The sequence below is a fragment of the Elephas maximus genome, chromosome 3 (genome assembly GCF_024166365.1).
Source record: "Elephas maximus indicus isolate mEleMax1 chromosome 3, mEleMax1 primary haplotype, whole genome shotgun sequence".
Taxonomy (NCBI): Eukaryota; Metazoa; Chordata; class Mammalia; order Proboscidea; family Elephantidae; genus Elephas; species Elephas maximus.
Genome location: NC_064821.1, coordinates 183387881 through 183402414, shown reverse-complemented (window position 1 = coordinate 183402414; position 14534 = coordinate 183387881). Strand labels below are relative to the sequence as shown.

At 43.3% G+C, this 14534-nt stretch overlaps 1 protein-coding gene across 2 annotated transcripts in view; it reads right to left on the bottom strand.

The window, feature by feature from the left end:
* The window catches only part of LOC126073529 (zinc finger protein 14-like), a 52716-nt gene that overhangs the window by 20978 nt on the left and 17204 nt on the right, over nucleotides 1-14534 (bottom strand). For both annotated transcript variants that reach the window (XM_049880289.1, XM_049880290.1), the window contains exon 2: nucleotides 2708-2952. In XM_049880289.1, coding sequence (XP_049736246.1) covers nucleotides 2708-2710 — 3 coding nt within the window. In that variant the 5' untranslated portion in view covers nucleotides 2711-2952. The remainder of the gene's footprint in view (nucleotides 1-2707; nucleotides 2953-14534) is intronic.

Genomic DNA, 14534 nt, shown 5'->3' with positions numbered 1-14534 from the left:
AGAACCCCTGAGGGAGCAGGACAGCAGTGGGATGCAGACCCCAAATTCTCATACGACCAGACTTAATGGACTGACTGAGACTAGAAGGACCCCGGTGGTCATGGTCCCCAGACCTTCTGGTGGCCCAGGACAGGAACCATTCCTGCAGCCAACTCTTCAGACATGGATTGGACTGGACAATGGGTTGGAGAGGGATGCTGGTGAGGAGTGAGCTTCTTGGATCAGGTGGACACTTGAGACTATGTTGGCATCTCCTGCCTGGAGGGGAGATGAGAGGGTAGAGGGGGTTCCCAGAACCCAGTGCCCTCGAGTTGATTCCGATTCATAGCGACCCTATAGGATAGAGTAGAACTGACCCACAGAGTTTCCAAGGAGCGCCTGGCGGATTCGAAAAGCTGGCAAAATGGACACGAAAAGAGAGTGGAGGGAGAGAGCGGGCTGTCTCATTGTGGGGAGAGTAATTGGGAGTGTGTAGCAAGGTGTACATGGGTCTTTGTGTGAGAGACTGACTTGATTTATAAACTTTCACTTAAAGCACAATAAAAATTATGAAAAAAACAAAACAAATGAAATTTTCATATATTAGTTTTACAATCATATGAAAACCCCTTCGTTTTGATTTAACTTGTCTTAGTTCAGAAGGGCTTTTATACCTCAACTATCGATACCTGGATCTTAGAAATTTACACTTATGTTCACTAGAACAATCTTTGTAACAGCAAAATATTGGCCACAATTCAGGTGTCCATTCATGGTAACACAGTTAAAAACAACAAAACTAAGATCAACCACATATATGTAGCATTCCAGAGTTTTATAAGAACTTAAGATTTAAGGCGTCACAGTGGTTAAGAGCTCAGCTGCTAACCAAAAGGTAGACAGTTTGAATCCACTAGCCGTTCCTTGGAAACCATATGGGGCAGTTCTACTTTGTCCTATAGGGTCACTATGAGTCAGAATTGACTCAACAGTAACAGGTTTGGTTTGGTTTGGTTTTTATGTATTGTTATGAAAAGATCATCAGCATAATTCGTTCATTAAAAAGTGTAAATTCCTTGCTACCTTTTGTATAACAAAGTAGGGGAAATAAAAATTTCATTTCTACTTGCTCGCTTTTACATAAACACTGGCAAGATGCTTCAGAAAGTTAATAAAGCCTGCTATTTAAAGAAGCTGGGGGAAGGGGAATTGGCTGGATGAGGACATGAATAGAAACACATCTTCCTAAGTATACTTTCAAAGTTCATATTTACTTTTGGACTCTGAAGGTGCTAGCAACTAGAAAAGCAATTTCACTAACCTATATTGTACTTAGAAACACGATACAAATCCAATGAGGTATTAAGTGTTTCTTTACCAGGAATGCACACTCCTAATAATAAAACCCATTAAATTTAATATTCAGGGCCCTCTGAATTTAGTATTTAAATATTAAATACTAAATGTTTATTAACATCTACATTTATAAATATTAAAATAAATTTAATATTTATTCAATAGTCTAATACACTTCTGCAAATCATAAAAGTATACGTTAGGGCTCTCTTTCTAAACACAGTAACCAGGGATATCAGAGTCTATATCCACTTTATTTCCATTTAGCCAGAACGTTGCTAAAATATTTAACAAATTAGGGGTTCTGGCATGACTTGCTAAATGTAATAGGAGTCTTTAAGAACTTTCTCAAGATTTAAGTAAGCTTAGAATAGCTTTACATCAATAAAGAAGGCATTACTCTGTGTTTGAGAAGTTTACATCCATTAAACCGAAAAGTTCTCAGTAGAAATACACCAAATGATCTGGAAATTTTCTTTCAGTGAAAACTGTAAACCCAAGGACTTAAATACACACATATCATATTTTGAACTTCTCTAGCAAAGAGAACACTTTAATTTTAGATCCTAATTCAAGCGTGTGGAAAGCAGTCGAAAACGATAGGGATTTAAGATCAGCTCTAGGCACAGATAGGTGGGAGGACAAGGGCCTATACTGGGTATTTATTCATGCTTCTCACACACCTGAAAGCCTCAAGGCAAAAGCACTCCCCACTGGTTTAGAGACCCCACGCATGATCCACCTGGACTCATTCTCCCCAACCTAATACTTTGGTAAGGGCATGAGTGCACCAAGCCCCACCCAGGACCCCATAAACAGTCAAGGTCTTTGCCTGCCAACTCTCTCCTTTCTTATGCCATCATAGAGTGTGAGAGGAAGAGCTGTAGTTTTAGAACTGCACAGAAATGGCTCCAGTGCCTGGTGAAAGCCAAGAAAACCTCAATTATGGGACAAGGATGGCTCTGGAGGACCTGGGGCTCAGCCTCCTCAGCCAGAGCTGCACCATCTTCAGGCTCTGCTCAGGAGATTCTGCCACTCCAACACAGAGGAGCAAGGCCCAGGGTGGATGTTAACGTTCCACGGGGCTAGCTCTGAGGGTCACATAAAGGACATAACCACTGGCATCCGAATCTTGAAAAACAACGTGTGTACAGATGAAGTGAAACAGGGCCTAAGGATGCCTTCTAGGGCCCAGTCCCTTGGCCTTCTCTGCCACTTTTGACCACACTGAGGAACCACAGAGCCCACAGTACCCAGCTGGTCTCCCAACATTTCATACCAAGCTTTTTCCCCTTAAAAAAAAAAAAAAAAATTTTTTTTTTTTTTTTTTTGTGGGGGGGATAAGAATAATCCAGTTTTCCACAGTACTCACCATTTCCTTGCTCCAGCTTCTGGAAGTCCAAGTGAGTGTCTTCTCTAAGTCCAAGGAGCCACTTCAGTAAGAGGGATGGGAGTGGAAGCAGAGTCACTAGGCAGTTTGGAGGCAGATGAATAATGTTTGGTCCACACACCAGTCAGAACAGCTGCAATCCCTGTGATTTCTGGACGGGCAAGATGGTCGCCCTAGGTCCCTGGCTGTCTAGACTGGTCTAGTTCTCCCTGTGCCACACTTGTGACCTGAAATGGAAGAAGAATGGGGAGGAGACACTGTTGAGTAAGGAGGGAGTGACAGGTTCTTGGCCTTCAGCTCTTTCCCTGGGCAGGGCTACCTCCCAGGCTCAAGGCAATGCTCTACCCTGAAAGCATCTGCATTTAAGGCAGAAAAGGCTCCAGCTGCCTGGTGCACACACTAGTGTTTTTCACACAGCTCTACAGGTCTCTTCCTTCTGGCAGAGCATGAGAAGCATCTAGGCCTGGACAGGCTAGAAAACCTCAACCTGATTTTCTCCAGGGAGTCATGGGCTCAAGGTTGAGGCTGTGGGTTCACATATTTAATTTTTTCTCTTACAGATCAGTTATTTGATATCAAATTGGGTGAATTTTCAGGAAGAACGTATTTTTCAAGTTTTGTCAATGAACTCATTGATCTGTCTAGATTTTAAATGGTGTACAATTAAAAGCCTTCTGTTGTACTTTTTTAAAAAAATTTTACTTTCATTTCATTTATAGCATTGTAAAATGTAATCAGTAATCAGCCAAAGATTGGACAGGTCCATAAAAGAAAAGACTAAAGGGGTACATCAGCCCAGGGGCAGGGACTAGAAGGCAGGAGGGGACAGGAAAGCTGGTAATAGGGAACCTAAGGTTGAGGAGAGTGTTGTCATGTCATGGGGTTGTTAAACAATATCATAAAACGATATGTGTACTAACTGTTTAATGAAAAACTAGTTTGTTCTATAAACCTTCATCTAAAGCACAACAAAAAAAATGTGATCAGTATTTTTCATTTCATTTTGTAATTAACATATTCTTCCCCTTGAGGTTTTTTTTCCCTTCATTCTCAAACCTTGATACCACCAGTTCTAAAGCCTTTGAGCAATCTTGAGGATTCCTGAACACTCTATCAACCTTACAGTAAATCAGTCAACAAATAAATCAGAAAAGCCTTTTCTCTAAGGCACCATCTCCCATCTCTGTTGCCATTTCTTTCTACCCTGCTTCCCCACCCAGCTGACTCCTACTATTTTATTTCTTGTTCTCAGTGTAAATGTTCTCTTTCTCCCTCACACATAATCTTTATACAAGTGCCTCCTCTTTAAGCATTATCCTTCCTTTTATTATTTTCTTAATTAAAAAAACAACCAAGCAAACCCACTGCCATCAAGTCAATTCTGACCCACAGCAACCCTACAGGACAGAGTAGAGATGCCCCATATGGTTTCCAAGGATCACCTAGTGGATTCAAACTGCTGACCTTTTGGTTAGCAGATGTAGCTTTTAACCACTACGCCACCAGGGTACTGTTTTAATAGCACCCGCCCAAAACCCAGTGCTGTCAAGTGGATTCCAACTCATAATAGCACCATCTAACTTTAATTCACATCCTTATTTCTACACTTAGTATTTTCAGCATAAACTAGGAGCTTGTTTGGTATGTAGAATCTCAAGCCCCACCGAAGACCTGCTGCATCAAAATCTGCATTTTAACAAGATCCCCTGGTTATCCACATTCAACTCTGAGAAGCATTCACTGCTCTATAGCCTTTAATTCAAGGAATGAGCATTCTATTAACTGATACCCTTGGAACCATCGATACCTACATTATATCATCCCACTATCTCCATGTCTAGGCCTTCTCAGTCTTCCTTAACTTCTTCATAACAAGCTCCTGCTTGACATCATTCAAACACTGTCCGATGGAACTTTCTTGTGAAGATGGACATGTTCTGTTTGTACACAGTACAATATGGCAGCCACTAGCCCCATGTGGCTCTTCAGAATTTAACATGTGACATGTTATCAGGAGGGACCAGTCCCTAAAGAAGGGCATCATGCTTGGTAAAGTAGATGGTCAGTAAAAAAGAGGAAGACCCTCAAGGAGATGGACTGACACAGTGTCTGCAACAATTGACTCAAGCATAACAACGATTATAAGGATGGCGTAGGACCAAGTAGTGTTTCATTCTGTGGTACATAGGGTCGCTATGAGTTGGAGCCCCTCGACGGCACCTAATAACCACAAAGGAACTAAGGAACTGAATTACTTATTTCAGTTTTAACTAACTTTAACTGAAATAGCCACATCTGGCTACTGGACATCACCGTTCTAGTGAGCTCACCAGAACGCAGAGCAACCAACACAGCAGAGAGGGTGTGAAAGCTGCCATCACCACAATGCAGAGCTTCACAGCTTTTTATTTGTTCGAAGCCTGTCATGTACAGAAACAGAGCTGGTAAAAGCAAAGGTAACAGTCCATTCAATTGGTTGTATTTATCTGACTGCAGTGCGATGGATCACTTTTGTGTGGCCCTTCTCTCTCGATGGTCTTGTAACTCCCACTCAAGTGATTGGGTGGGACTGTGCAAATAAGGTAATTGTGAACCACCAAGGGTATTGGTCAGTTTTGACATCCCACTAGGCTTAAAATGAGACATCACAGAGGCAGTAAAGAGAGGGTCTCACCATCACCAAGAAGAACCCGGAGCGGAGTATGTCCTTTGGACCTGGGATCCCTGAGCTGAGACTTTCCTAGACCCAAGAGTCAGAGAGAGAACTCTAACACTGAAGATGAGAAGTGGTGACAGAGAAATGGTGGCAGCAAAGACCAACAGGAGACGGCGTGGTGGGCTTCCCGCCCCATGGAGTGAGAAAACTGAGTGCCTTAGGCTGGGAGGCTTGTTGGTGAAGTACGGTGCCTCCGGGCATCTGGTGGAATTTGGTTTGCTGACCCAGGGAGCTGGAGCTGAGTGCCTTTAGGCCAAGGCTTATTGGCAGAGTGGGGGTGCCTCTGGGCACTACCGGAAGAGCTAAAAGACTTTGTAACACTTGCTTGAGCAGGGCTGAGGGGCCAGAGAGAGGCGTGCCCGCAGGCATGGCTAGGAAGAGGCTGTCCTGACAGAAGAACTGTATCCTGAGTGTTCCTAAGGCTGAACTGTAACCTGTTGGGGTCGCTACGAGTCAAAATCGACTCAACGGCAATGCGTTAAGTTTTTCTTTTTTACTTCCCTAATAAAGCCCATAATCAGGAGTTTTGTCTACGAGTGCTATGTGGCCATTGCAATAAATTATCAAACCCAGCAGAGAAGTAGAAAGTGCCATGGAAGAGACCACTGGTGTCAGAATTGGTAAAGATGGCGGAAAGAAGAGGCATGTCTGACCTCCGCCTCACAGGAATCAGCCTTGGGCTGTTGATCTTGATTCTCCTTCCTCCTGGTGAGGTCAGAGAAAGTCAAACACTGCCCCCATATCATTTTTACAGTTGGCGCCATAAGCAATATTTGCTGCAATGGCTCCAAACTCGTGCAGGCATGGGACTTCCTACGAGAAAGAACAAAAGGGCCTGGGTAGTGAAACTTTTTGATTCTTAGGTGGTTACTTTCGTTGTTGTTACCTGTAATGGCTAAAAGGAAAGTTATGCTAAGGGGATAAAAACCACATCTGCAGTGGCCCGGAACAAAAACCAGACCAGAAAAGGAGAGGACACCAGGGTCTACTGGTTCCACCCAGGCAGAGGTCCAAGGCTACATGCATATGAATGGGAAGATAGTCAAGGAGTGGAAAAGATAAACCTGGAATGTTCTCTAAAAAGAGTTATATGTTTAGGATTATGTGTTTAATTGAACATACTATGGATACTAAAGGAAACCCTGGTGGGGCAGTGTTAAGGGCTACTGCTGCTAACCTAAAGGTCAGCAGTTAAAATCCACCAGGTGCTCCCTGGAAACTCTATGGGGCAGTTCTAGCCTGTCCTATATGGTCGCTATGAGTCGGAACTGACTTGAGGGCAATGGGTGTTTAATGATTTTTTTTTTTTTTTTTGGTTTTTACCCATACTAAACGGTTCTCGTATCTAGCGTTGTAAAAACAGACCTGAATGTATGATAGAAATGGGTAGTCAGTACTATAGATTACAGATAGTGTGTAACTCTGCCCTCAGGCAATACTTGATTGGATATGCTAAAAGGGGAGCTAGGGTTTGCCTGCAGGAAACACAGTCTGCTGATTTGAATGCAGTAGCCCTGGTGGCGTAGTGGTTAGTAGTTAAGTGCTACGGCTGCTGACCAAAAGGTTGGCAGTTTGAATCCGCCAGGCGCTCCTTGGAAACTCTACGGGGCAGTTCTGCTCTGTCCTATAGGGTCACTATGAGTCAGAATGACTCGAAGGCAGGGGGTCTGCTTTGGTTTAGCCCTGTGTACACAGTTGGGGCTGACCCCACCCAGATTTTACATTTGAAAAGACACGCAGACCTACCCAGAAATGCTGAGAGAACAGATTTGAAGGGAGGATCTGTGGGGTAAAAAAAAAAAAAAAAAAATGACTGTTTTGCTTTTTGAATTTCAAGCAAGCAGTTTACCTTTGCTTGTATCAAGGCAGCAAAAGTCTACGCCCATCAGAAGGAACCCCTTCCAAGACTGGAAGTTAAAGTGAGCCCCACTAGACAGCTTGATATGTTTGATTGAGGTAAGCACCACAATCCACTCAGGAGCAGAAGTGGGGAAAGTGCAGCAATGAAAGAGACAGGCTGAGTCTGGACATGTTCCACTGGCACCCACTGAACTAGCCCATGGGGGCTAGGGATGAGAGTGAGAGGAATGGCTGGCTGGTCAGAAGTGCATGGAGTAGCAGTAGTGACTGCTGTGTTTATGGGTGGAGCCCACTGACCTAGCCTGAAAGGGTAAGGGATGAAAGAGAGAAGGGGCTATCCATTGCGGCCTAGCTTGGATGGCTAGGAATGAGGTGACCACAATTCGACTGAATGAAGAGAAAGATGTTTGACACCGTGAGCTGGTGAAGATTGCTGCAATTTGCTGGCTGGCTCTGGACTGAACTCTATCGATGCAGATGCTCAAAGTTCCAACTGGAACAGAAGATTCTTCAAGACCAAGGAACGTGCTTGCCTCCTCAGAGTACTGGTTTGATAGGAACAGGAAATTTAAACATTGGCTATCTAAAACAGAAGGAGACAAAGGCAGGAAATGGCTGGCTTCCACTTTCATGAGTATGCTTACATTAAAGGAGGGAAACAACAGAGGACCCCTACTGAATACTTTACTCTTTCCTGATGGGTTTGGAAAAGTGAGGAGGATCCCTCTGAATACTTTCCTCTTTCCTGATGGGTTTGGAAGGGCGGGGGAGATGCTGATAAGATTACATGATTCTGTTGTAAGTGCTGACTGTTAACATGGTTAACAGTGACTGTAAAAAACTGTTAATTGTAGAAGCTATAAATGGGAAAGAGTGGATTAAGAGAGAGGCACTGCTGAACTCCAGTAGAGTGGCTGACCCTGAAGTCCCTTAAAGGTTTTGCTCTGCTGATACCTGGTGGTGAGGTTCAGAGCAAGGGAATAATCTTCTTTCAGTTACATCTTATCAGGCACCAGAAAGGGTTAAGCCAAGATGACTTCTGGAAAACCTCACCACATCAGATGGACACCTGCAACAGACCAGAATGGCTGGTGCCCAAGAAACCTCAACGTTAGGACTCTTTGCCCTATACCAAAAAACCAAAAACCCATTGCTGTCAAGTTGATTCCGACTCATAGCGACTCTATAGGACAGAGTAGAACTGCCCCATAGAGTTTCCAAAGAGCACCAGGCAGATTCGAACTGCCAACCTTTTGGTGAACAGCTGTAGCAGTTAATCACCACACCCTCAAGGTTTCCCTTTGCTCTATAGAAGGGTTAATTGTTAATGACTGTTTTGGACTGGTAAAATGACTGAGAGGGGGAAGTTATCCTCCAAGTATGAAAGAAAAGCCTGGGGGTGGTCTGCAGTGGGATGGATCCCTTTTATGTGGCCTTTCTCGCCATGGTCTTAAAACTCTCACTCAAGTGATTGGGTGGGACTGTACAAATAAGTTAACTGTGGCCCGCCAAATGGAATGGTTATTTTGCTATCCTGCTAGGCTTAAAATGAGCCATCACAGAGGTGGGAAGGTAAGAATCTTACCACCACCAAGGAAGAAAAACCCAGAGTAAAGTGTGTCCTTTGGACCTGGGATCCCTGAGCTGAGACCCTCCTGGACCCAAGAAAGAAAGAGAGCTGTAATACTGAAGATGAGAAGTGGTGGCAGGAGAGACCAGCAAGAGACGGTTTGGTGGGCTCCCTAGCCTACAGAGCAAGAAAGCTGACAGCCTTCAGGTAGGAGTCTTGCTGGTAGAGTAAGGTACCTCCAGGCACTTGGTGGAGCTATGTGGACCAAAAAGGGCTTTGTAACACTTTGTGACACTTGCCTGAGCAGGGCAAGCGCCAAGGGGCCAGAGAGACGCGTGCCTGCAGAAATAGCTGGGAAGAGGCTGTCCTGATGGAATAACCATATCCTGAGCATTCCTCAACCTGAACTGTGACCTGTTACTTACCTAATAAACCCCATAATCGTTGAGTATTGCCTGTGAGTTCTGTGTGGCCATTAGAGTGAATTATCGAATCCTGAAGAGCACAGACCGTGGAAGAGTTGGTGTCAGAATTGGTAAAGGTAGTGGATGACGAAGACATGTCTGACCTCTGCCTCAGAGGAATCAGCCTGGGGATGTTGATCTTGATTCCCTCTCCCCCTAGTGAAGTTAGAGGAGGTCAGATGCCCGCCCCCCACACCATTTTTACAATGATTAAGTGTCAGCCTAAATTGGATTTACCTCATTCTGAAAACTGCAATGACATTTAAACATAGAAATGAATGGGTATAACTGAAGCACTCTTTGAAGATGTAATATCAGAAGTGAGACCTGAATTATAAGAATTATCACATTCCTAAGGTCAAAAAGTTTTCCTTTAATTAGAGGAAATATCTGGTGTGAAGGTTGAGAGGCAGGGAAAATCTCAATATCTTTGGGAAAAAAAAATTTTTTTTAATGTGTCCAGAGCTTATTTAACATGAGGATGAGTGTTATAAATTTATGTCAGAAAAGTATACATAAGCCTGACTGTCATGGATTGAATTATGATCCCCAAAAATGTGTATATCAACTTGGTTAGGCCATGATATCCAGTATTGTATGGTTGCCCTCCATCTTGTGATTGTAATTTTATGTTGAAAGGATTAGGGTGGGATTGTAACACCACCCTTACTCAGGTCACCTCCCTGATCCAAGGTAAAGGGAGTTTCCCTGGGGTGTGGCCTGTACCACCTTTTACCTCTCAAGAGATAAAAGGAAAGCAAGCAGAGAGTCAGGGACCTCATACCCCCATGAAAGGAGCACAAGGAGCAGAGCATGTCCTTTGAACACGGGATGCCTGTGCCTGAGAAGCTCCTCGACCAGGCGACGGCTGAGGTCAAGGACCTTCCTCCAGAGCCGACAGAGAGAGAAAGCCTTCCCCTGGAGCTGATGCCCTGAATTTAGACTTGTAACCTACTAGACTGTGAGAGAATAAATTTCTTTGTTAAAGCCATCCACTTGTGGTATTTCTGTTAGGGCAGCACTAGACAACTAGATACACTCACCATGTAAGATCTTGTTGGCCAACAAAAAATACATGGATTTTACTCTATACGTGATTGGAGGCTTACTTGGTTTACATTTTTGAAATATGCCTCTTGCTGCTGAGTGGAGATTACACATTCTTGTGACAAGAGAAAAAGTAGAAGTTCAGGCTCTGTTTTCATAAGGTAGATCTCACAGAATAGCTTGGACAATTTCTCCTAATCTAGTGAATGGATACTGATGGCATTTACTGGTATGGGAAAGGCAAGGGAGAAGAAGATTTGTTCAAGTCAGATTTTAAAAGCTTTGTCTTGGACATGTTAGATTTCAAAACAATACAGTCTTTAATGCCCCTAGTGGACTATGGGAAGGGCTTGGTCTCTGAGTCAACTGGTACCCAGTAGCCCATTATCTCAACCTGTAGATTGCTTTCTCCTGACTGCAAAGAATCAAACTGTGACCTCTGAAACAGGTTCCATTCCAAGTTCTGAAGCTTCCAGCTAAAATGAAGGAAGACCACAGTTCTGGCACGTATTAGGCTTTTAAAAGCCAGTGCCGTCGAGTCGACTCCAGACTCATAGCAACCGTATGTATAGGACAGAGTAGGAGATATATATAAGTCAATATTGTGACATTATCTGAGAGACACCTCTTTAAGATTCTGAACTAGGAAAATTCCGTAGTTGTGAATGCAGGTTTCAATTTTACATGAAGTGACCACACCACTAATCATGTCTCCAAGAAAAACTCCAGTCCAAAAAGGGTATACTTCTATAATGTCTATCTCTAGGAAAGGAAATGGAAAAATAAAAGGCATCACGTTTTTCACCAATGCTGAGGTTATATGTGATGTTAAACGATCATTTTCTCTCTACACGTTTTTGTACTTTTTGAAATATGCAATATTTTTACTATTTAAAATAATATGAACATATACTTTTTCTACACACTACTTTTCAACAATGGATTCTTAGATAGGATGCCAAAAGCACAAACAACAAAAGACAAAAAAGATAAATTAAAAATCTCGTATATCAAAGGACTTTACAACAAAGTGAAGAGACAACCTACAGAAGGGAAGAAAATATTTGGGAATCACATATACGGTAAGACTTTAACATCCAGGGTATGTACAGAACTCCTACCACTCAACAACATAAAGACAAACCATTTGAAAATAGGGAAAAAAAACTTAAATAGACATTTCACCAAAAAAGATCTACAAATGGCCAATAAACACATGAAAAAGGGCTCCATGCCATCAGTCATCTAAAAAAAAACACCTGTTGCCTTTGAGTATTCCGACTCATAGCAACCGTATAGGACAGAGCAGAATAGCCCCATAGAGTTTCCAAGGAGTGCCTGGTGGATGTGAACTGCTGACCTTTTGGCTAGCAGCCGAAGCTCTTATCCACTACTATCCACTACACTGCCATTAATCATTAAAACATGCAAATCAAAACTACAAAGATCCTAACAACAAAAAAAAGCCCTGGCCAGGGTGGCTTCACTGGAAAATTCTACCAAAGTTTCAGTGAAGAGTTAATACCAGTACTACTAAGGTATTTCAGAGCACAGAAAAGGAAGGAATACTCCCAAACTCATTCATTCATTACCAAGGCCAGGTAAACACACCACAAAAAAAGAAAAATTACAGACCAATATCCCTCATGAACACAGACGTAAAAATCCTCAACAAAATTCTAGCCAATACAGGACTTTTGGCCAACATGGCACTATAGACAGAAGCAACCACGCCATCCCTCCACAGCAAAGACCTGAAAAACTAAGTAAAACAAAGACAAACGTCAATCCTTGAACCCTAAGCGTCAAATGAAGAAATAAAGAACTCAGCTAAACACTGAATGGAGTAAGAAGCTGACGAAGGAAAGAGACCGAGGAGACACATGTGCAGAGGTCCTCTATCAGCTAACACAGCACAGATTTGTCAGACAGGGAGTATGGGAAAGCAGCTTCACAGAGCTCCCAACAAAAGACAGAACACCCAGTGAGCAGCAATATACGCTCTTCCACCCCCATTCTTCTCCCCGTGCTCAACCTCCCCCACTTTATAGCTGGCTGTGGTCACTCAGCTGGTCAAGGAGTGCAGGGTCCGTGCCACTTGGATTCAGCCCACCCACTCTGGAGAATGGCAGACAGGGATTACGGGAAAACAGTTTCCAGGAACCCCCAGCAGGAGACAGAAACACCCGATCCTTCTCCCCTCTGCTGCTCAGCCTCCTCTGCACCCCACTGGCCACACAGTCTGAGCTGAGAGACCCTGGCTTCGGCCCCCTGCCACTTGGATTTGCCCCACCCATTATGGCTGGCTACTGGAGTGCCATTTGTTTGTTGCCAGTGTTGCTTTCTTCCTCCTTTTCATTTCCTCCATGCTTCTCACCACCTCCCCCTCCTTTCTCTCGAACACCTGGCTCCGTGAGCCATCCTTGCTTCTTGAAAGGCTGTGAAGCACCACTTGACTAGGGAACAGCTTCCCCAGCCTGCTGTCACACTGGTGGGATCCCAGGGCTTTTTTTTTTTTGGCTTTCCTTCGTTTGTTTTCTTTTTCTTTTCCATGCTTGGGAGCCCCTTGTAGCAGGGCTGTACTATGTGGCCTTAAGCCACTTCCCTGGTCTGCAAAGCCGCACTGATGGGCTCTCTGGGGGCATTTTTTTTTTCCTTTCTCTTTTATCCTCTTTGTCTTTCTTCATTTCTCAGCTTCTTGTCTCTCCATACTTACCTTCTTTTCCTATCTCCTGAATACGTGGTGCTGCGTGACATCTCTACCCCTTCTAGCCAGGCTGTACTGCATGGACTGGGAGCCACTTCCCCAGTCTTCGCAGCTGCACCAGTGGGATGCCTGGAGGCTTTTGTCTTCTTTTTCCCTAACTTGTATTTACTTTCTTTTCCCCTTTCGTTTTTCTCCATTTCTCATCTCTCCACTCCAATGGCAAGCACCCTTAGCAATGTTTTTTGGGGGGGGGGTGGGGTGCTTCTTTTTCTCTCTCCTCTTTCCCATACCCATCTCAGCTCTACACATCACAATCTCTGCCTATCTGCACTATTTGCTGAATATTACACCACGAGGCAGCACAGGTATGGCTTATCAGAACGTGGGCTGCAATGATTCCCATCCCACCCTGCTGGCCCTATTACCCGCCACAAACAACTTATCCCGGCCCCTTCCCTTCAGCTGGACCTGCACTGCTGCATCATAGCTGAGCAACTGGTCCTGCCCATTGGACAAGGAGGTGAAAAGTATCGTGCCCACAGACAAGCAAACAACAAAGAACGTACAGCCAACCTGCTCAGACATAACCAAATAAAACAAAAAAGGACAGAACAAAATAATCAACAATCAGTAAATGAAGAAAATAACACTGAATGTCCCGAAGGCAGCAGACAATATCAAAATCTATTTAAAAAAACAGGGCAAGATGGTTCTAGTAAAAAAACTAAAAAGTTTTTTTTTTTTTTCTAGTAGGCATCCAAAATAAAATACCAGATGACTTTCCAGTAGAAGAAAAGGTACTATGACTACCTGATAGGGAATTCAAATCTCCAATATCCAGAGCTATCCAAGAGTTGAAGCAAAAAGCAGATAAAAATGAAAAAGAAAAATTCGTGGAAAATGCACACAAAAAAAGAAAGAAATCAGGAAAAATAATATAGAAACATAACGCCAAAATAAATTCACAACTAGAAATCATACAAAAACAACAACTGGAAATCCGAAGATAAACAACAAGATTTCAGAAATGGACAGGGTCATAGAAGCGCTAAGGAGCAGGTTTAAAACAATCAGGACATGATCAGTAAAGGTGAAGACAAACACTTGGATACAATTCTGCCTGAGGGAAGATCAGAAAAAAGAACGAAGCAAAATAAAGAATACCTGAGAATAATGTGGGATACAATCAAAAGCAAAAATCTGCAATTGATCAGAGTTCCAGAACAGGGACAGAACATGGAAAACACAGAGAGGATCACTGAAGAATTACTGACAGAAAACTCCAATATCATGAAAGATGAAAAGCTAACCACCCAAGAAGCTCAATGAACCCCATGTAGGATAGACCCCAAAAGAAAAACACCTTGGCATATCATAATCACACTTGATAAAACCAAAGACAAAGAATCCTGAGAACAGCTCAAGAAAAACGAAAACTCGCATGC